The sequence below is a fragment of the Oreochromis niloticus genome, linkage group LG7 (genome assembly GCF_001858045.2).
Source record: "Oreochromis niloticus isolate F11D_XX linkage group LG7, O_niloticus_UMD_NMBU, whole genome shotgun sequence".
Taxonomy (NCBI): Eukaryota; Metazoa; Chordata; class Actinopteri; order Cichliformes; family Cichlidae; genus Oreochromis; species Oreochromis niloticus.
Window position 1 is genome coordinate 4,933,238 of NC_031972.2, and position 23,240 is coordinate 4,956,477.

Here is a 23,240-nt window from a genome sequence, read left to right on the forward strand (position 1 = left end):
GATGCCTGCTTAGGTCCCAGAAGAAGGTAGCTTAAGAGAGGTGGACTGCTGTCCTCACAATCTCACAATTTTTGCTTTTTATTATATCATTCATTATGCTGATGATTTGTGACTTTCTATGCACTGACAAAGTACAGGAACATATTTAAAGAAAGGCGTTAGCAAAGAAAAAGTGGGATAGTCAAGGAGATGAAGAAAGCTGGAAGGATTGCTGGGAGAGTAGGTGTACAGGAAAGAGAGAGTGTCCAAAAGAAAAAAGGCTTATGGGTATTGCATGTGAGCCTGGGAACTAAGGAAGGAGGAAAGGAGTAGGCAGAGACTGAGCTGGAAAGGATGTGCGTTGGGTTAGGGTGGTTTAGGATAGAGATCATTATGTACTAACAAGTGAAGAGAGTGTGCTGAGAAGATGGAAGGAGTACTTTGAGGAGCTAATGAATGATGAAAATGAGAAAGAGAGGAGGATGGATGGAGGAAAGTGAGTCAGGAAGTGCAGAGTGTTATTTCACATATTACACTATGAAGAGTGGAAAGGTGGTTCAGATGGCATACCTGTGAAATATGAAGATCTTTAGGAGAGATGGCACTGGACTTCTTTCAACCAGATTGTTTAACATTATTTTTGTGGATGCCTAAAGAATGGAGAAATCAATTTTCAAGAACAAGGGTGATGTGCAGAGCTGCAGAAACTACAGAGAGATAGGGGTAGAGTCCCAAGAGAAGAACTGCGGTGCTGCATGAGGAAGTCAAGACTGACAGAGAAGTCTGTAAGGACGGACCTATAGGAGGAAAACGCACAAGTCCTTGCACAAGGCATGCAAGGAAAGGAGCAGTAGGAGTGACAGATGGATTAAAGGTCGGGGTGGAAATACATCAGGGATCGGCTCTGAGCATCTTCTTGTTTGGAGTGGTGATGGACAAGGTAGAGTTAAATACCTGGGATCAACCAGCCAAAGCAACAGACAGTGTGAGTGTCTGTGTCTCAGAGTGTCGGGGTGATTTGTAATAGAAGGATAGCAGCAGGAGTGAAAGAGATGGTAGTGAGAGCTGGTATGAGGTAGGGTTTGGAGACAGTGGTACTAACATAAAGACAGAAGTGGAGCTGAAGATGTTAAGATGGGAGTCATCGGGAGGGACAAGATTAGAAATGAGCATGTCAGAAGGAAAGTTCAAGTTGAATGCTTTGGAGACAAAGTAAGAGAGGCTGGGATGGTTTGCATATGTGCAGAAGAGGAATAGCTGATTGGGCAAATGATGTTAAGTATGGAGCTCGCGGAGCACGTAAATGGATTTAATGAAGGAGGATGTGTAAAGGGTTGGTATGAGAGAGGAGGATCGTAACGCTAGATTGAGATGGAGGCAAGTGATCCAGAGTGGCGACCGCTAAAGGAAGAAGCTGAAATGAAGAAGTTTTGTTTCACTTTTCTTTCATTTCTAATCTGTCATTTCTGGCTTTGTGCTTGAATATTGTAATCTGTTTTTTGCTTTTTATAAAGGCTTAACATAAATAAAGTCATTATTGTGATCATATTAGTAACAGTACAACCCTGTTAAATGTAGTCTGTCTCCATCACTGGCTGGTGATACTGTGCGATTTAATTATGGGAGTATGTGCAGCATCTTGTAGAAATCTCACCAACAGATGTTGAATCATTAAGGACTACAGGTCCATTCGCAAAACAGGATCTTTGACCATTGTTTTTTGGGAATGCAGTGACAAAGTAACAAAGAGCCATATAACCAGTAACAGTGCTGTCTCACTTCAAACTGGAAGTCTCCTGTTTGAATGAAAGAGCACTCTTTTTTAACACCTTATTGCTACTGTTACAACTGATTCCACATCATTGCCCAAAGTCCCTCCTCCACCTCCATCCAGCTCTTACTGGTCACCAAAAAGCTTATCTTTCAGCTGCAGAGAGAAAAACAGGATATGAGTCTGGGTCTTACAGGAAACAGGTGCATCCCTTGTTTGCATCTCTTTTTTCAGTGTTTCATTGCTTCTCCCAAGTTCCACTTTATTTTGCTCTAGAGACAGAGCCTCAACATAAAGATTTCTAATCCTTCATCCCAGTGAAAACAATGCCAAAATAATCTCAAAGTTTTATGAAAACACTCCCAGCTATTAAAGTTTATTATCATCAAGACGAGAACACGTGGCAAATTTTGCTTATTTTTCACATTTGTGCTTATTTTTTTAAATTATTTTTATGTTACTACCATTTTTGCAAAGTAAGAACTTCTGCTTCACAAAATGCCACAAGAAAGGAAGACACTGTGACAGCTGGCATAGCGTGAGAGGCCTATGACCGGTCGCCAGTGTGCTGCAGGGCTTGCAAAGAGAGACAGACAACCATTCACTCCTAAGGCCAGTATAAAGCAACCAACTGACCTAACCACACGCATGTCTCTGTGACGAAGAACGAGAACCTGGAGAAAATCCATGCATGCACAGGGAGAATGTGCAGAATCATAAAAGTCCCCAGCCTGGAGTCAAACCTGTGACCCTCTTTTGCGCAGTGAGGCAACATTGCTAACCGCCACATGGTGCCATAAAGATACCAAGCAAGTTATTTTCATTATCAAAAGGAGGAAGTGGGGAATTAAAAATCAAAATCATTTGAAATGTGCAAATTTGCTATGATTTTCTTTTTGTCTCTTGGTGATTTTTGTCATTATTTATGCTGTTACAATGGTGGATGTTCATGTTAAACATGGCCACCAGACTGCTTTAAACACTCAGTTTTAGACAGTTTTTGTTACTGCTGCATCTGTGTGATGTCATAAAGAGGTGATTGTTTTTGTTCAGGTATTTAGGGTTTATTAAAGAAAATCCTTTCTCTTCAGGTGCCAGATGGGTCTCTTTCTTCTGACGATTTTACTGTTGTCAGATTAAATTCTGAACAAACCACACAAAAGGATACAAGGAAAGTAAAAACTTAATGCCATAAAAATCATTATTCTATCAGTGTCACAAAAAATATTTTCACACACAACAATACAACAACACACACACTAAAACATTTCTATTTTATTTATATTGCGCAAAATCCCAACAACTGTTGCCTCGAGGCGCTTTATATTGTGAGGTAAAGACTACAAAATTATAGAGAACAACAACAATCGGACCACTATCTGTGAGCAAGCGCTTGGCAACAGTGGGAAGGAAAAACTAATTTTTAAAAGGAAGAAACTCCCAGAACCAGGCTCAGGCTTTGTTTTCATGTTTTTCACATTGACTGCATGGCCCATAAGGGAGGGAGTAATGAGTTGAACGTGTATTAAAGTACCAATTCTGAGGAATCTATCTGGTTGGTTGGCAACAGGCAGGGTGTGAAGGTAAGCTCAATTTAAAAAGCAAACAAACAAAAGAAGAAAAATGCAGGCATATTTGTTTTTTTAAAAAAAATATTGTATTTCTGTTCACACGGTGTGTGTCCAGTGTTGGTTTAGCATAACAATGATTATGATCGACTCAGTGCTTTTATTTGGTTGGCTTCCATTTGCAAACGTTTCTGTCATGCTCATGTCTTCTCAGGGTTTCTGAAAGGTTATGTAAGCATGAATCTTGTTAATGGATTCTTTTTCCAATGGAAATAACGCTGTGTTGTATACAACCAATCTGTGTTGCAAACAAAGCACACCAGAGTCCTGTACTTGCGAGCAGGAAACGGGCTTAGTGAGGTTAATTTAGGTTAAACCCTGGTTTTCAGTTTTCCAAAGGTACTTCACTCTCTACCATGGTAACTTAGACCTAGATCTTGCCAATGATATTCTTTTCATATGAACATGCTCATAGCTCATAGGGTAACTGGAAAATTCTACTAGTAGTTCTACACAAGTTTGGATTTGGTTTACTCTTCATAAACTACATCAAAACACGATATAGCTCTTCAAATGAATATGGTAGGACAAACAATCTTCAAAGCTTCAGTCTACAAAGGGTCTACAGAGTCTGTAGGCAGGGTTGCCCACTTTCTTCCTCACCCTTTGTCATTTTCATCGACCCACTAGCAACAGCAATCTGACAAAACATATAGATTTTAAAGAAAGTCAGACTGAACATAAGGTAGGCCTATATTCTGATGATGCATTACTTTCTTTGGGAATGCAAAAACCTCTGAGGACAATCACACATACAGATATGTTCTCATCCGTATCAGAATACTCCATCAACTAGAGTACATCAACAGTTTTAGAAAAAGCACTCTGTGGAAAAGTAAAAATCTCTGATTTGCCTTTTGTTAGCATCAAACATCATAACTGCTTTAAAAGCCTTAGTATAGAAGCGAATACAATAGAATACAGTCTTTTATTGTCATTGTGTACATAAAACAAAATTGTGGGACAGTAGACAGCAGGAATAAGTAGCAAATGGGACAAATATATAAAATCAAGAGAAAGATATGCAAAAATAAAAGACTGAATAGGGTCCTTGTGTGGATGGCCTGAGTGATGAGCGTTACTCAGACCATGGCTCAGATTAGTGAGGTGGGTTGGCAGGGGTGAGGTTTGTATGTGTGTGTGTGGGTTTGCGGTGGGGTGGGGTGGTAGCGTTTGTTTACCACAGCAGCATTTCTCTGCTGTGCAGAAAAATGATGTAATGGTAATGTTGTAATTGCACTTCTTTTTCTTATATTAAGACATCTCCAGGGTTAAATGTGCAGTTAAACCTCTGTACAGTGACAAAAAGGGGGGTTTAACACCTCTGGCCCACTTAACATTAAAGTGTGCTGTATGTGGCCCACAGTATAAAATGAGTTTAACATCCCTGTTTTAAATTTTCTTTACTCGTGTTTTACAAGTTTCTGAATTTTACTTGACGTTTCTGCAGCTTTCACCCAAAACTTCATAGCAAAGTTTAGCATGTGAATAACTAAAGCACTGAATGGGACAAAGAAAATTACATCCCAGTCTCCTGACATAAAATGTTAATATCAGTCCAAAAGGCCCAGGGGGAGAAGAGGTCGGTTCGTGAGTCTGGAGGTGTGGGACAATCCAGGTATTTGTCCGAAAAAGAAAACACTGAATTTTCCATCATTTCATAAAAAACGAATAAAAAATCTGGAACATGTTACTCAAGACAATTTTTTATTTCATTCCAAGCATGCATATCAAAATATAGGCTCACGAACAGTAAATTTCTTGAATATCAGCAATTGATGACCAACACGGAGAAAAGATTTATTCCCAGTCAACTGAACTTAGAGATACCCACACAGGTAACAGAATTTTTAAATTGCTGTACCCCTAAATTATTAGCAACTTAAAGAAAGTCTAGTCATTTTCATTCCAAACTCCTTAGGCTATTTATAGAAATAATAATGGACATGAATAAATAAACAGTTAAAAGAAAAAGAGAAAGAAAAACAAGAAAAGCATATAGACAATTATGTAGCTCATCTTGGAAAAGCAAATATGTTTGGCAGACACCACAAACTGCCAGGGTTTAAAAAAAACCCATCTGATTTTAGATTATAGTTAATGGCAAGTCAACTACATTGCTGTAGTAGATATTAACATAGCTCTACATGTAGAATTACCAATAAGTCCAAGTTAAGAGACATATATGTCATGTTAAGTTGTGTGTGGCAGGCAGAGTTGCACACTTATATGCAAACCTACAGCAAATTACTGTAAATTCCACTTACAGCAAATTTACTGTAAATACAAGTGAGTCAGGAACTTTTACTGGAAAAGTATTTATAGTAATGTAAATACTTCTGGCATTCATTTGCCACTATGTTAATTCAGCGACCTGTTTACTGTCCTCAATGGTTTTCCGTGCGTCATAGAAAAACAATATTTTCTTGTTTTACACGATATTATCACAATCTGGGCAATCAAAACAATACGTGAAACATAACTTTACCCCACTAAGTAGCAATGGTACAGTATACATTAAAAGTGATTCAGAAACTGGAGCTTAAGATAAAGCACAGAATCAGCAGCACCTTTATTGGTCTCTGATTAGGACACGCAAAGAATTCACAAAATCTCAGTGAGCCAAACCTGCAAAATCTATGTACCTGCAAAACAAAAGGATGGTCAAACCTAGGTGCAACAAGCACAGATGCTGGACGCAGCAGAGGCTATGGGCTAATGCCCAACAACATTTTGGTTAACTCCCTTATTAAAACGGAGGATGGGCACTTGAAACTGTAGCCTGCTAGAGAAGTTATGATAAGGGGCCTTGCAGACAGGGAGACACTGTAATGAAAAACTTAACCCCCCCCCCTATTAATGCAATGCGAGCTCAGTTGAATTATTCAGAAGTATTCAGCAGTTTCGAGCTTCTGCAGCCATGGTGATAACCAACACAACTGGGGAGGACAGTGAGCCGATGAGCCAGTGCAGAGGAAGAGCACTCATCTCTTTGAAACGAAAGAGTGGCCACCCGTGGTGGCCAAAAATAGCAAAACAAATAGAATGTAAATGTTCTAAGGACAATGTCAACTGTCCTCATGCGTCCTCGAGTTTATTGATCCAGTGTCTCTCCTGTTTGCAAAGTTATTTTTGAATAGCAAAGTGACTTGAAAGTGTGTATTTGCCAAAAACTGGACAAATAGACATTTGTTTTTGGTCTACATCTTTTGATTTATTTGAGCTAGCTTAATAAGTCCTAAAGTGAGCTCAAAAGAGGACATCTGTATATTTCCAATGATACCTCATGTGTTTGGGTTGCCTCTTTTAGCTCCAAATTACGGTGGCCCTGAAGTGCAGGACATCACAAAAACGTTAAAATGGAAGACACTTATTTGCTTGGTCTCAGGAGGGTATGTGAAATATGTGAAAGATTGGTTCTAATGTAAGTACAATAACACAGAGTTATAAAGATAGTGGCTGGTGGCTGGAGATAAAATACTGGACCACAGGGCAGTTAACATTAGAGCCTGCTGACCACGCACAAGAGTACATGCTGGGAACGCTGTCTGCCATCGATGCGCCGTAAATGTCGTTTTTACAACTGCTCCGTTATACCCACCCACCTACCTTCCACCACCCTCCTATCTCTGTGACCAGCAGCCCCCGCCCAGCCCTCTGCCACCCCGTCAGCCCTGCACAGCCACCGGCCACGTCTCAAAACTGCGCTTTGTGCACGGCCACTACAAGAAAGTTGACCGAGCAGCTAGTGACCGAGGGCGGCGGAGGAGAGGAGAGCTCAGAGGACTGTGCACAGGCTCCGTTGTCAGACAGCGCGACCGACAACAACATTAAGGTGAGACTTTTTTCCTTTCTCTTTGGTAGAATAAGAGGTAAACAAGACGAATAAACTACAACCCGCTCGCTTCTCTTCGGTTACGACCCGCTTTTCTGCCCATCTTGGTGATCCTTTTACAACAATGTGAAGAAATTCGTCTTTAAAACCGAGCAACGCAAAACTGTAGAGAAACTCAAGAAATCAGTATCCGTGACCACCCAGGTAGGCGCAGGGGACTCCATTACCCCCCGTGTATCCCCTCAAAGTTGGTTTGGTCTGTGCCGTTAAACAATCTTCTGTAATGTGATTACAAGTACCGTCTACAAACCTCTTCAGCCGTTTTTATTCTGTGCTATATTTACCAGATTCCACGGGGTTCATTTGAAGATAGTAAATGAATTAAGTAATTAAAAACTACAAATATTCATGTCACGTTTGCGCTTCACAGACAGACATTACAGGGGCCACACTCTGAGCAGCAGTTGAAGATGTGAGACTCTATCTGTGGTACAAATGAATATATAGCTGAGTTTTTCAAAGATTTTGAAAAAAAAATTCAAATTTTAAAGCTATTAATTCGTCACACTGCCTTTCATTTAAAAATGTTCCTTTTCCCCCAATTATGAAACAGGATTTGACATAATGTTTATAGATATATACAAGAAAGAATTAGGTACTCCTGAGGCTCAGTATTTGAACTAACTGTAAACTCTGACAGGGTTACAGAGGTAATACGAGGAAGCCTGCTCTGTTCAAGTTCCCGTGTCAATCATCCTTAAATACGGGCATTCCTCTATAGTGTTTCCAGTGGGTAGTTGCTAAGATTTCAGCCTTCACCCTTCAGCTGATCTGCAAACACGCAAATCGCTATTCAATGGAAGAGAGAACAATAATAATAGTAAGTGGATTAAGAGCACTTTGTGACAGTGACAGTGGAGAAATCCACAGCAAAAATATAAAGTTACCAAATAATGTCTGAAAAAAAAAAGATGCATACCAGCTGACTGGTGCATGGGTACCACTGACCATTACTTATGTGTGCTTTTGTATTAGTGTTAAACTGGTTAAATATTCAAAGGGAGTGGAGATAAAAGACAAAGCAGTTATTGATTACACAAAAGGGTGAATCAGTAACGGCCAAAAACAAAGCAAACCAAGAACACTGGCTTTGTTATTACGTTGTTAGTACTCTAAAAGAAACCACAATTTAATATTTGACAAACACATCAAGGGACTGTGACATCAGAGGAAATACTGTATGTGTCTATGAGTGTTTCAGGTGAGAAGAAATATGAGTCATAATGGCAAAGGTGTTTCTAACGGAGGATAGCTGAGAGACCGGCAAGAACCCATGTAAGCACATCCTTAAGGAACATTTACAATGTGAGGTTTGCAGAAAATAAACAAATCTTATGAGCTGATTTATTTATGATTTATTGGTGGCTGGTGATTTGCTGAATATCAGCATTTATAACAGCTGATACAAAATACAAAAAGAAGATTAGATTAGATAAAACTTTATTAATCCTCTGGGAAATTCTGTTTCCAGTAGCACAGCACCGACAGAAGTTGCAAAAGTATGTAAGCAGAAATAGAAATATACCATATATACACATACATAAACACAGAGACATATATAAATACAGAGTATATAATAGTGATAAATAGAATAAATAGGAACAGGAATACCAGGGAATTGCACATTTCAACTATTTTGAGCCTATCGCACCGTTGAATATAGAAAAATATTGCACAGTGAAAAGGGCACTACAGATGAGTTGTTCCCGCCCTCCTTTGTCCCCCTGTTTCCCCTCCCTCTCCCCTCCAGCGAGGAGTTAAACAGTCTGATGGCGTGTGGGACAAAGGAGTTTTTAAGTCTGTTGGTCCTTGACTTTTGGAGAAGCAACCTGTCACTGAACAGACTCCTCTGGTTGTTTATGACCGTGTGCAGAGGATGCCCATCATTGTCAATAATGTCCAACAGTTTCTTTAAAAAGAAAGAAGAGGTGGAAAAAACACACATGAATAATGTTTGTCCTTGTGCTCTTTACCCCTTGAGAGGCTGCTAGCAGTAACACTTGAAGCTCTTCTGTGATGTTTCAGGCCTGGTTACAGAACAAAACGACCGGGTTTGAATCAGAAGTTAGTGAAGGTGGTCTCCGCTTGCGCAGCTATCCATTGAAAAACCTAAAAACTACTATGTATATACTGAAGTGTAAAAACTTGTCATTAAGGCTACAGCGGTGGTTGTCAAATGTCATCTTGGGGGAATGACTTAGGTCTTTGACCCTGTTGGCAACACACACAAACGGAGCAACCAGCTGTCTGATTTTTAAATCACTAATCTTGGTATTCGTCTTAAAACTTCTGTATTGTTCGTGGTTTAATGTTAATCTGAGTAAGTGATAAAGTATGGAACAGGAATGACTGCACCAATCCAACTTTTTCCAGCATAGATTACGAGTATGTGCTCACACAGGAATTCTGATGAGTTAAGAGGCAGTAATCCTCACTGTGGGAAGGACACTGGGATCCTTCTTGTGTAAGGAAACATCAAACTTCACTTCTTAACTTTGTATAAAAAGTTAAGAAGTGAAGTACATTTTGAAGTGAAGTAGATCTTTGAGTACATTTTTACAAAATTACACGCCTGGGATAAATAAAATAATAGTAATAATTAAGAATAAAATCGCTCATTTATTTGCACATTATAAAATGTGTGACGGTCTTTACTGCACCCTGCTGTCAGAGCAGGGGAAGGAGACTGGTGTAATAGGAAGCAGGCGAAATGAGATAATTTCAATTTTAATTAAGATTATCAACACTTTATGTCACTGTGAGTGCAGTAAAAGCCTCCCAACATGTGTTAAAGCAAACAGAGCAAGAGAGAAGCCAACAAAGAAGGCATTGTTGTTGGAGATTTTCACTTGAGTCATCCCACTTGGCAACAGTTTGATAGGCATTTAACTGAAAACCACTGCAAATATGTAAAGAAAAGCTGTTGATGCAGCATGCTTGGAATACCTCCTGACTGTTTCCTCCATGCTATATTAGCTCTGCTGCTGGTAACAGGTGCACTGCTTCTGCTATGTAGAGATATAAATGCAGAGCAACAATGAACTGAATATGACTGAACCTGTGTCCAGTATCAGATTGTGCATCCATAGAAGGGATTATAATAACGTGGAGTTTACCAGCAGAGGGAGAAAAAACCCGTAGAATATCAAAACATACATTTTTGAAAGTACAGACAGGGACAATGGGCACTTTTCACTGTTTTTAACATTTGGCTTCATTTCAGCTGTTTGCAGTTTAGAGATTTACTCTTTTCCACGGTTGGCTGACGGGCCAACATCAGCACAAGATCACCCACAAACTGGTGGGTGATCTCCTTCTCCCGGGTACAAACCAGGGATCTTTTGCTTGTTTGGCCAATGTGTGAACAACTACGTCAAAACTGAGCAAATGTTTATTTTTACTTTTCAGAAATAAGTACGGTTCAGGGTCACAAAGAGTATAGATGTTTGTGATAGGCCAGCTTGAAAGGCTCATTGATTTTGTTTATACACATATCAGCTCAAATCTTTTTTCATATGTTTAAGAAGCTTTTTAGAGTCAGATCTGTACACTTACAAGATACAGAGTGGTCTAAAGAGCACTCTGCAGCTCTTATATGCATTCCATTACCAACTACAAACATCAGAAACTGCAATTAAAGAATAGCCACCTTCATCGCAGACTTCATGAACAAAGCGAGTGATTTAGTTTGAGTGGATTGTTGAGGAGGATATGCTGGCTGTGTGGTTTATTTATCCACTGATCAAGCAGCTGCAACACATCCCGAAACAACCCTGAGAGCCTGTGTTCTTTCATGCACACAGAGCTGAGCAGGACGAGCAGCGGCTTTCTCAGAAATGATCATCACAAGGAAAGGTTGCAGCTGGCGCAGCTCGCTATGCAGGTGCAATTATGTATGCTTCTTTGCAGATGAATATCTTAAGTGTTTCCTGCACATGGACTCTGCTGGCAAACAGAAAGAGACGCATCTGTTTCCAGATTCATTCTCCCTGCAAACAAACAGTGCACGAGCAGCTGCACGCAAGACGTCACACGATGTCTGCACATGTGACGCTGCAGATCCTTGTATACACAAGGTGCGTGTGTATAATATCACGCAGTCATAAATTATATAAATCCAGATGAAGGATGGGGGTTTAGAAGCATTTATCTTTTACTTACTGCTCCATCAGTCAGTGTGCTGTCTAGTCTATTCAACCCATAAACAGGAGATAAAGTCTTAACATGTCAGCACCTTCAGCTCATGAGTAGTAAAACCTAACAGGCGGGGTAATACCTAATATTAAGTTTGTTCTTCGTACAGCCTGGTCAGGGCCGTGCTCTACAATAAAGCTGCAGTCATGCTACAAGATTTCATACTGTTCATCAGATATCACCAAACACACAAGCTGTTCCTGCACAGTTTGGTATACAGGGTGTGTGACATGCACTGGATATGTCATGTACACTTGTGGTTAGAGTTTCTAATCATAGAGTTATGGTTTGAAGTAAAGAAAGACTGTAGGAAAGGTAATATCAATAAACTGGAAACTTAAAGCTCATCATTTTTAAGATTTTATTAATAGATACAATGCGTTGCTTAAGTTCTCCAGTTATTTCTTACTGCCATTCAGATCAGTTTAAATGTTGTGCATGTGCAGGCTGTTAGTTAATCCTAGGGAACTGTGTTAAAGTTTACAACTGTACTAAACTTTTGGTGAACTGTGAGGTTCACACGGTTTTCAGATATACATCACTGGTGTTTTGAGACTTTTCATATCAACATGTCAAAACATGTCAAATGTCTGCTCAGAAATGTTTGAGCACTTGCTTTTGCACTTGTACTGAGCATCTATCTCTTTTACAAAGAACCAGAAGCAGTCAACCGTCACGCTCAGATTACACTGTCCGCGGTATCAGTCTTTCCAACATTTTGTTATCTTTTATCTTTCCCCATGCTCATCATTGACCTTGCCCAGATTTAGGTAAACAAAAGTTCATCTTTAGTGACATTTTGCACTCTTTAGCTTATTTGCTTTCAGAATAATTCTCTGCTCTGTGATTCCGAAGTAAAATTTGGACAACCTGCAGTAATTCTTCCCAGGGTGCTGATTCCCTTGGCCTCGGGTTCCTTTTGAACTCATCGTCAAGTATCAGTTCACAGATTTTAGAACCAACAAAATGATCTTCCTTAATTTTAAGCTCACTTTCTATGTAGAGCACACTTATTTTCCGGGACATTATTTTTGAAATGAGTCGCTGTTTCTGTCCAGGCATCATAGGTGTCCAATACTTGGAACATAACTAAAAATGGGCCATGCAAGACAAAAAGAGACAAAAAGTCAGTTAGTGAAATTTTTTAAAGTACAGGTGAAAGAATCCCAGCAGCAAAATGCCAGTGTATCCTCTTATATAGAATCATATTTATAGACTTCATTTGTCTAGGGGCAGTGCAGGTCTGCTGATAGGCCTCACTACAAACAAAACAGCTCCATCGAAGTCACAGTACAAAATAATTTGGCTATTATGAGATGAATAATTTTTTTCCTACTGCTCCATCGCACCTGATCTGCTCCACCACCTACAACACCATTATAGTTTTATATGTGGTTTGTCCTGCTTTAGTTTCACTGATGCCAAACTTAACACAGATCACGATCACTCCTCTTCACGTAGGTTGAGAAGTTTCCAGTATAAACGTTCTTTATATTTCTAACAGAAATGTTGTTGAACTTGGGCAGCATTTGAGACAGTTCACATTCTGCAAGGATGTCCCTGTTCATGACACTGCTAGCTTGTTAGTATTTCAAATGAAAGGGCAAATTTTCATACAGCCTCAGGCAGTTTTGCATGAGATGGAGTGCACCATGCTTGCTGCTTTCAGCAGTTAAATGTCATTTAACAGCATCTTTTCTAGTGAGGGTAGAAAGCCTGATGGGATTTTCTTTTTTTCTTTTTTTGCTGATTCAACACTTCAGTCTTATTAGTACAAAGTACAAAGTTATCTGAAACTTCACATTACCTGGCATTATCGCCTCTACATCAGAGCTGCACCCACATGCCAGTATGTGGAAGTGCATTACAGTTGTCCTGGTTTAAGCAAGAGACTTGTACAGATATTTTAGTGTTTAGTTTAGTTTAGTTAGAAAATAATACAATAAAATCCTGTCTTTTGGTACCGTAGAGCAGTGTTTCCCAACCCAACCATATTTCACATTAGAAAAATCACACAACACACCACCAAACAGAAATGACACAAAAAGCATACTGATAATTTTTTTGCACGCACAAGGTGTAGCGGATTTAGCTCAGTTTGTCCCCAGTATACCATTTTTGCTTTCGTCTCATGCACCAGTACTCGTGCTGGGCCTTCATCTGTGCCGGAATTTTCTCCAGGACCCAGATCAGATTGACTACTTTTTCTTTTCACATATTTATCTATTGCTATTACATGCTGCGTTTTGTCACTCACAGCATGACTATTATGTAATTTCTTCAACCAATTTAAATAGAGCAGTTAGTTGTACTGCCCTCCGGTGGAAAATTGTTCTGCCCGTAACTCACACCCATCGCTTAGAGCAGACCTTCCCAAAGTGTGGGGCCCGCCCCCTAGGGGGGGGCGGCATGAAAAGCAAAAAAACCAAAAAACAAACAAACAACGCTTAGACACTGCTAGCATGGGGCGCCCACACAAACGGAAAGCAGGAGATGAAGCATAGCTGAATATGTTTCCAAACCAACTTCATTCTAAGCCAAAGACTAGAAAATATGGTGAAGCATATCTTCCCTTTGGTTTCACCTGCACAAGTGCCAAGGTAGGTCTCCCCTGCAGAATTGGGTTTCCCTGCGTCGGGAGCAGCGCTGGGCTCTCCAAATCACGGACAAACAGTATCCCACATTCTTTGATTTTTAGTTCACAAACGCTTAATGACTAACTACTCCTGACATTTTGGACATGTTAGCTCTTTATGCAGTAAAGTTACAGCGGGATACAAATAATATCAGGCTGATCCTACCACGATTTTTTCCCCCTGTCTAAATCACGGACAAACAGTATCCCACAGCTGTTTATGTTTTTGAACCCATTTTGCACAGAGAGGCATTTTTTGAAAAATGTATTGACAGCAATGTTGAATATTATTACACAGGAAAACAACAACTACACGTAAAATAATTACACCGTGACGCCTCTGCCTTTCTAAATTGAGGGACAGTAACTGCGTGTGTATATGTAAACGTGTAAAACCTGCAGATAGTCAGATTAACAGTAACAGTATTTTGTCTCTATCTGCCATTCTGCAATTCATCTCGTGTAAACAATAACGTGGCGCACAGCGTGACGTGAAAAAAGGCACATACCTTTGACGTTGCCTGACGAACCTCGTCCACACGTAAACGCAAAAAAGGAGTTTTAAAAATTTTTTGTTTTCGGTGATTCCAAACGCCGTTTACGTGTTGACGAAACAGCTGCGCTTTCAAAAATACCCGTGTAGGTGCGGACTTAGCATAAAAGAGTTAGTAGTGTATTTTCTTACTACCTGTAATTTATTGCAGATTACTCGTATTTGCTTAATTGTTTACTAAATGTTTGAGGTGTGAAATAAACCGCAATGGAGCAAAATATGGCTGTATGTGGTTGGAGGATGTGTTTGTGCGTGCGCGCGTGCACGCGCGAGAGGGGGGGGGGCGAACATTTTTCTTGTAAAACAAAGGGGGGCCCAGCAAATAAAGTTTGGGAACCACTGGCTTAGAGTACTAATCAGGTGGAACCAGATAATCTTCCACGGCACACCTATGCCCCGCGGCACAGTGGTTGGGAAACACTGCCGTAGAGTAAATGTGGTTTGAGAAATTTCTGTTTTTTAAGATTATTTTTTGCATTCATCTGAGAGAGTAGGGGGGAAGAGTATGCAGGAAGGAAGGGGAGACACACAGCAAAGGGCTGCTGATTGGACCTTGGCTACTGGATTTCAGCTGTAAGGGCACCTGCTCACCCCATTGAGCTAAACACAGGTTACTCAGAAAGTAGGGGGTTCTTGAGGGAATAGGACCAGCTACTAACAAGACTGTAATTTTCTTAGGCTTTAGCTTTTGTTATCAGCTAAAAGTCGAGCCCAGCGTGAGTTATCGGGTGGATGAGTAAATGCTTGTCTTAAAATATTCAAGTTGAACTGGATCTTTGATACTTTCATCCACCAGGGGAGGCTCGAGCCTATCCCAGCTACCGGGACAGGTTGCCAATCTGACGCAGGGCTAACACAGAGAGACACAGCCATTCACATCTATGGAAAATTTAGAATCACTAGTTAACCTGACCACACTCACTCTGGATTGTGTGAGGAAGCCACAGTACCCAGCAATATGCAAACTCTACACAGAAAGGCCCCAGCTTGATGAGTTAAACTCGGGTCCTTATTGCTGTGAGTGTCAGGTGGCTAACCCCCATGTAACCTGATACTTTCAAATAAACTAAATGCAGTTTTATTCATATAGCACTACATCACATAAACACCTTAAGGCACTTAATATATAAGGTAAAGACCCTACAGTAATACACAGAAAACCCCAACAACCAGAAGACCCAGAGAAACAGAGAGCAGGAATACAGTAGTGACTAATACCTGTGTATTAGCTTGTGTCACGCACTGTTTAGACAGATTACGGCACACTATCATGATTTGCTTCAGTCGGAACTTCCTGTACTTGCTGGCAGGAGAATGGTGCCAGTATTTTCAACTGGCATCAGGTGACAACAAGTTCACCGCTTTCCTATCATAAGCTGCTGGTGAGGTGACACAGCTCACATGTCAGCATGTTGCGTTATCATGGAACAGCAGGGGAGAGATCAGAGTTTTGTCCTTGATCAGTTTGAAAGTATGCAAAGAGATTTGCGCTTTAATCACAATAAATGTAATCATTTAAAAGTGTCCAAGAGTTAAAACTTTGCTAAAATCATCTCATGTGTGACAAAGTAATGATAAAGCAGATCTTTTATTTTTTTTGAAAATTTTATTTAATTTAAATACAACCCTTAACCCTTAAAAAGTACACTGACCAGCTACATTAAAACCTTATGGTCACAGTGGCACATATCAAGGTGCAATGAAGTTCTCCTGCAGCAACCAGTGACACAAATACCAACAACATGCATTGAATGTCCCATAATCCACCACTTTGCTTTTAAATATCACAGAATTCTCAGCACAGCCTTTGTTTTCAATATACGTGCAATGGTGCAGTGGAAATGCTTCAAACATTTCAAGATACCCCTGACAGAGGCAGAGGAAAGCACAGCACATTCTGTAAGGTCTCAGATATATGAAAATGAATCTTGTATATAAAGAATGCCTTTATATAAAGTTTAAACTGGTTAAACTGACAAATGTTGTAGAACACACCTTAAAATAATAATATTAAGTTGAGTGGGTGGTGGTTTTTCGGAATTCATGTGATTTCGTAATGGAAGCTGCTTACAATAGGCTGTGACGATGGATGCATGTACGTATGTGTAGAAAAAACTAGGTAAACATGCATTCAGGTAATACAGCATTACTAACGCAGTACAACAGGAAGAATTTCCAAAAACGATGTCTAAGAATCTTATCTGCTTATCTGTTTTATCTTTATTAAAAATGTGCGTGAGACCATGAATGACTCACGACTTTCAGTTAAAAATAAACACAACTGAATCTAAACCTGAAAAGGTAATGAATGGATTTGAATACCTTTTCGTGGTTTTTGTTGTTGTCCCGGAAATATCAAACCAATGTCTGACAGTGTTGTATACAACAGTGTGTAGTACGTGACTTTGTCAGGTACAGTCAGTGCATGATGTGGTACAATAAAATTTTAAAAGTGTGAGGAGTGATCTTTAATTCATAAGCTGTCAGTCTCCTTGAAATATTATTAGCAACACCCCACTTTTTCCAGTTATTTACTGCAATTCAAGTCGTTTAAGTCCAATGAATAGCTTGAAATGGTACAAAGATGAGTGAAAAATGATGTACATTTCAGAATTATGCAAAAAGGCCTTTTTCAGGGAACACAAAATGGGTTAACAATTTAAAGCTGTTCTGCAGCAATGGAGGTTAATCAAGCCTTGATAGTTGGTGCTACTAGTTCCTACAGGTGTTCCAACTTTTCTCGATTATTTCCAACCCCCTCTGTCTGCATAAAAGCAGTGTTGGAACACACTGTAGAACCATACCCTCGTGAGCATCAGTTGAACAGTATCGTACTGCAGAAAGTAGTGTGTTGCTACAAAAATGGCGAAAAAGGAAATTAACAATGGAAGAGAGACAGACCATCACAACATTTAAAAAAGCAAGTCTTTCCTAAAGATAAATTGCAAGGAAGTCAAGGTGTCAGTGAGTATAGTTTCCTTCACCATCAAAAAGCACTCAGAAACTGGGCAGAAAAATGACAGGAAGAGGTCTGGCAGACCCAAAGCCACAGCTGAATCAGAGGACAAGTTTCTGAGAGTTAACAGCTTGCGTTATAGGTGGTATCGTGCAAGATCAATCAATTGGAGACCAGAACAACAAACGACGGAGGCACCAGACAAGTGCAATCAAACGATGAGTTTATTAACACCGGAGAGGAAACATCAGCATATGTCTTCCTCTGACAAAAATACATTGAATGCTGGTTTTATAGCATAGAAAATTAACGCCCACACATACACGTCAACACAGGTCAAAAATACATTCTGTACAGTCATTGTTTACAGACACGGGTACATCTTGTACATCTCTAATAACTATAAACAGACATGTAACTTCTCTTTTCTATAACACTTGCCTTTTAAGGTAATAAACTTCAAGCTTCAGGGTCTCTAAGGGCTAATAATTGACCCTCGTCATCAATCACTAAGTAGACAGGATTGGCGCAGGTCTCAAAGAAAAGCAGAAGACACTTGGGTCTTCGCTCAGGCCTGCTACTAGATTAATATGTGTATTGTAAGCATGCATGCAATTAACCTGCTATGTTCTCATCTTCCCTCAACATGTATCACCTGGACACTCTCACCAGTGAAGCTTAAAACCCTCTGGGATGGAACATCAACTCCAAATCAGCACAGATATGCAATGTGTATAAAATGAACTAAACCTGTGAATAGAATGAATGTGATGACAAACATATTCAATGCAATATGAACCCTGTAAGAAATATTACTGATAAAATAATACTGTAAAACATGTTCTTAATGCATTTATCATAAAGCAGATTATATGATAGCAATAAAAGAATCTCTGAATCCTAACAGCGGCTCACAGGACAAAAGCTTCAAGTAGAGATTAATAGAGGTTGTAGTAAGCAAGTCTCAGTTTCAACTGTGGAGAGAAGACTTCAAGCTGCAGGTTTGACAGGACGAGTTGCAGCAAAAAAGCCATTGCTAAGACGTCAGAATAAGAATCAAAAGGATGAATCATAATTTGAAATTTTCATCACGTGGAATCTTTGTACGCCGTCGAGTAGGCGAAAGGATTGTGTGGAATTCAACTGTCAAACATTGAGGAGGAAGCGTGATGGTCTGAGGCTGTTTTGCTGGATCCAGGGTTGAGTGAGAGGCACCGTGAACCAAACGGCTACCACAGCATTCTACAGCACGCTAACTCGCTAACGGAGATTTGCTGCGTTAATGCGGTTATGGTGTTAACGTCATTTTAACGAGATCAACACTGACAGCACCAGTATATTTATATACAGGCTATAATAGATATAGTCTAGTGACTTAGTCTGATTGGCTGAGTGTCATTTGAATCATTTTTAACCATTGAAACTTGCATAGCTTATAATTTGATACAAGCTTTTCAGACATCTTTCTAAAATTTTTAAGATGAGAATTTTCATGAAAACAAAACTGTAATAGACTAACAACCTCATGAGTTTCTCAGTATCTCAGATTATTAGAATGTTTTGTCAGATAAATGATAAAAGTACAATACAGAAATGTGTTGAAAGTGTATTTATACAGTCATTACTTGGTTGGGACGTATTTGCCATGAATTACGGCATCTGTGTGGTGTGGCAGGGAGTTGCACCTTGTTGCACTGCTGAGGTTCTACGTCAGGCTAATCAAACACAGTAAAGACATGCAAACCTTTTGGTAGTAGTTTTTGAACTGAGGGCAGTGGTGACGTTGCTGGAAAAGGTGAACAGCATGTCCATAAAGCTTGTCAGGAGATATAAGCATGAAGTGTTCACACATCTCCTGGGAGATGCTGTGTTGGCTTTGGACTTGATGAAACAGCAGAGGACATAGTATCGCAAACCATTCAAACACCTTGAGTCCTGTCCTCTCTTCGTCCAGATGCTATGAGCCTGAATGCAAAATTTTAGTTTCACCTGAAAAAAGGTTTTCATGCTTCCATACAGCACTCTGAACAACCAATCTTTTCGGTGAGGACATTCCGGGGCTCTTTGTAAATGATGTCGATGATCATTTGGACAATTGTGACATCAGCAGTTGTCACTGTGATTGTGGTTTTAATACTAAACTAAACAGAGAAATACACACTATTCATACGCAAACTTTGAATTAAATATGCTAACACTTTCAGATACTAAATTTCTGTTTTTCATGAGCCATAAGCCATTATCAACAAAAATAAAACAAAAAATAAAATATTTCACTTTACATGTAATATAAAAAACAGACGCTTTTCACAACATTGAAAGTTGAACAAGGCCTCATTTACTGGAGCATGTATAACTAGTCTTTAAGTAAAATTAACCTACTTTATTTATTATTAGAGCTTTTCATAAGATAAAAAGTGATAGCTAAACTCATCTTTTCTTAATCAATATAGTGTCACTATTAATGTCAGGTCATTTATAAGAGACAGAGTTAGTATGTGGGTCTCTCCTTGTGTAACACATGCTTGATAATGCCATTATTCCTACAAAGATGGGAAGTGCAAGAGATTTTGAGTACTGTATAAAAATGAACATCAAATCTTGCATATGAATTTCTCTCTCTCTCTCTGTCTGTCTTGCTTTTTTAATGCAGCAAAAGAGACACAGCTCAACACAGGACCAAAGAGAGAAGGATTCACACGAAGCACGACTGACTGACAACAGGTGACAGCCATGATGCCACGCTACAGAGTGAACTGCAGCACCATGACATTCCTGGTGATCCTACAGGGAGCAGCAGTAGTGCTGTTCTGCAGCTGGTATGTCCAACTCAGCCCCTGTGACCCACCCCCATCCAATGCCAAAGTCCACGTTCTGCTGCTGTCATCGTGGAGATCAGGTTCATCCCTCATGGGCCAGGTGTTCAGTCAGCACCCGTCTGTCTTCTACCTTATGGAGCCCGGTTGGCATGTGTGGACCAAGCTGCAGAAAAATGGTGCACAGGCGCTTCGAATGGCAGTGAGGGATCTCTTACGGAGCCTGTTCCAGTGTGACTTTTCAGTGATGGAGTCCTACCTTCCAGAGAACCACAATGTGTCGTCCTTGTTTATGTGGAGTCACAGTCGAGCTCTGTGCTCGCCTCCAGTCTGTCCTCTCACGCCACGTGATCAGTTCAGCAACCAGACTTTGTGCCTAGAGAAATGTGGTGCTGAGGGACTGCAGAGTGTAGAGCAGGCGTGTAACTCTTACTCTCATGTGGTGTACAAAGATGTGCGGCTCTTTGAACTGGAATCACTTTATCCACTTTTGCAGGACCCAAACTTAGATCTCCGCATCATCCACTTGGTCCGAGACCCACGGGCAGTGGTGCGGTCTAGGGAAGAGTCAGCCAGGGCCTTTGTCAGTGATAACGCTATCGTCTTGGAACAGAAACGCATCAAGGAAGCAGAGGTACAGTATCAGGTCATGCAGGAGATCTGTCGCAGCCATGTGCGTATCAACGAGAGGGCGGTCGTGAAGCCACCTCCATTTCTAAAAGGCCGTTACAAATTGGTTCGCTATGAGGACATGGCACGCAACCCACTCCAGGAGATCAATGCCATGTATCAGTTTGTAGGTCTGGAGATGACCACGCAACTGGCCACATGGATCTACCAGGTGACCCATGGAAAAGGCAAAGGCTCTGTTAAAGAGGCCTTCAAGATCACCTCAAGGAGTGCTACCAATGTCTCCCAGGCTTGGCGCACCATGCTGCCACACAACAAGGTCAAACGAATCCAAGAAGTGTGTAAAGGGGCAATGTCATTGCTCGGGTACAGGACGGTGAACACCGAAAAGGAACAGAAGAGGCTCGACATAGATCTCCTGGTGCCACGGGAACCCTATCAGTTCAGTTGGTTGCCTGATAAAACACAGCATCCTAACAACAGTTAGAACTGGAATGACAAAGATTTGTTAAAACAGGAATAAAAACAGACTTTTTCACAGATGGACTACTCAAACGACTGGATGAGGGTAACACCCTGCCCTGGTCCCCCTGGTTTGAGGACCAAAGCCAATAATACCAAAACTAAAAGCATAAAGAAGGCCAAAAGTAAGAAATCAAACTAATCAAGACTAGGTTTGCTGTGGCTGTCAGTTGCTGTCAGGGGAATGACTGCTGTAGACAGTGTTGCCAACTCCTCAGTAAGGAAAATCGCTATTGGCTGTCCTAAAAGTCGCTAGAAGTCGCTAAATGACGTCATCACCTAATTTGCATAATTGGTCACGCTAATATAATTGTAACCTATGTTGTTGGAGAGAGAAATAACATCGTGGAAGAGACATAAAGTGAGTAAAAAACGTCCTAAATGCATTTAGAGTTTATTTAGAACTACAAATTAAATTTCTTTTAGCAATTATTGTTTTTTTAATGTCACAATTCCAACCCTGCTCCTTTACCCGGGCTTGGACCGGCAAAAGTGACCCGAAATAGGCACTCTGGTGGAGTTACTTTGTGTGTGTGTGTTTATAAGTAGTTTTAAACCTTGTGATCCACAAAACAGCAGAAGAGTAAAAGATTAAAAGAAGAACTGACTGCGTTACAGCACCCGCTGCTTGTTGAGAGTAAAAGCGATACGCGCTTTCACGTCTTTTTTTAGCGACTTTTTATAGAAAAAAAGTAGCTAGGGGGTCTGAAAACTCGCTAAATATAGCGACAAAGTCGCTAAGTTGGCAACACTGGCTGTAGACACAGTTTTTGAAGTGGCCAGTTGACAATGGGGGCCAATCAGCAGCTGCCATGTTGAAGCCAACTCAAAACAGCTCACCCAATCAGACAAGGGACTTGTAGAGACACTTAAAGGGACAGACCATACACAAAAACAGTCCACAGACATACTGACACACCGATTTATGACAAAATATGTCCTAGGCCGTAACACAACCAAAATCCTAATTTAAACAGTGTCACAGTAAACACATAGAGCTGGCCAAGGCTATTGCATGCCACATTGTTTTAAGCACATGCATCAAACCATTGTCTCCTGAAGGCTCGATTCATGATAATGATGCTATTTTATGCTTTCTAGTAGCTACTCTCGCCCTTCCAATTCCTTATGTGCACCTCAAGGACAGCCGAGTCTTATAGAACAAAGAAATACAGCTGTTTCCTATGCAAAGTCTTTAATGGTGCAACACGATGTATAAATACTGACCAACCTCCAAGTATCACCAGCACCTGATGTGTTAACGCGCTAACAGCACTTAGACCTGAAGGACTACTCATTTGGCTGCTCATATCTTTTTCTCATGCTCATGGTGTGAGAAAAGTTAAGAACCTGCAGAGAGCCGTGAGAAAATGCATTAGCACAATGAAACTTACCTACCCTCTCTTAGCGATGTTCATGTTATTAATATGGTACAGCCAGGAAACTCAATAACTGGACTCAAGCTTAATTCATCCCTCAGTAAAAAGTGCAATCACCACACACCCCACAATATAAAAAAACAGGTACTGACAAAAAGTTGTGTTTTTTTGCTGTTACTAAAACCTGCCATAAATGTTGCCCTAAAATGGAGTCAGTCTGCTGTTTGTCTGCAATTGAATGTCTGACACATCAAAAGATATTGATGTAAATGACAAAAGTCT

At 40.3% G+C, this 23,240-nt stretch overlaps 1 protein-coding gene across 1 annotated transcript; it reads left to right on the top strand.

Moving 5' to 3' along the window:
* Positions 1 to 6,905: 6,905 nt before the first annotated feature.
* On the top strand, positions 6,906 to 21,862 carry LOC100705826 (carbohydrate sulfotransferase 6). The gene is made up of 2 exons (XM_003439560.5): positions 6,906 to 7,213; positions 20,265 to 21,862. The coding sequence occupies exon 2, from the start codon at positions 20,345 to 20,347 to the stop codon at positions 21,542 to 21,544; it is 1,200 nt and encodes a 399-aa protein (XP_003439608.2). The 5' UTR covers positions 6,906 to 7,213; positions 20,265 to 20,344; the 3' UTR covers positions 21,545 to 21,862.
* The last annotated feature ends 1,378 nt before the right edge of the window (positions 21,863 to 23,240 follow it).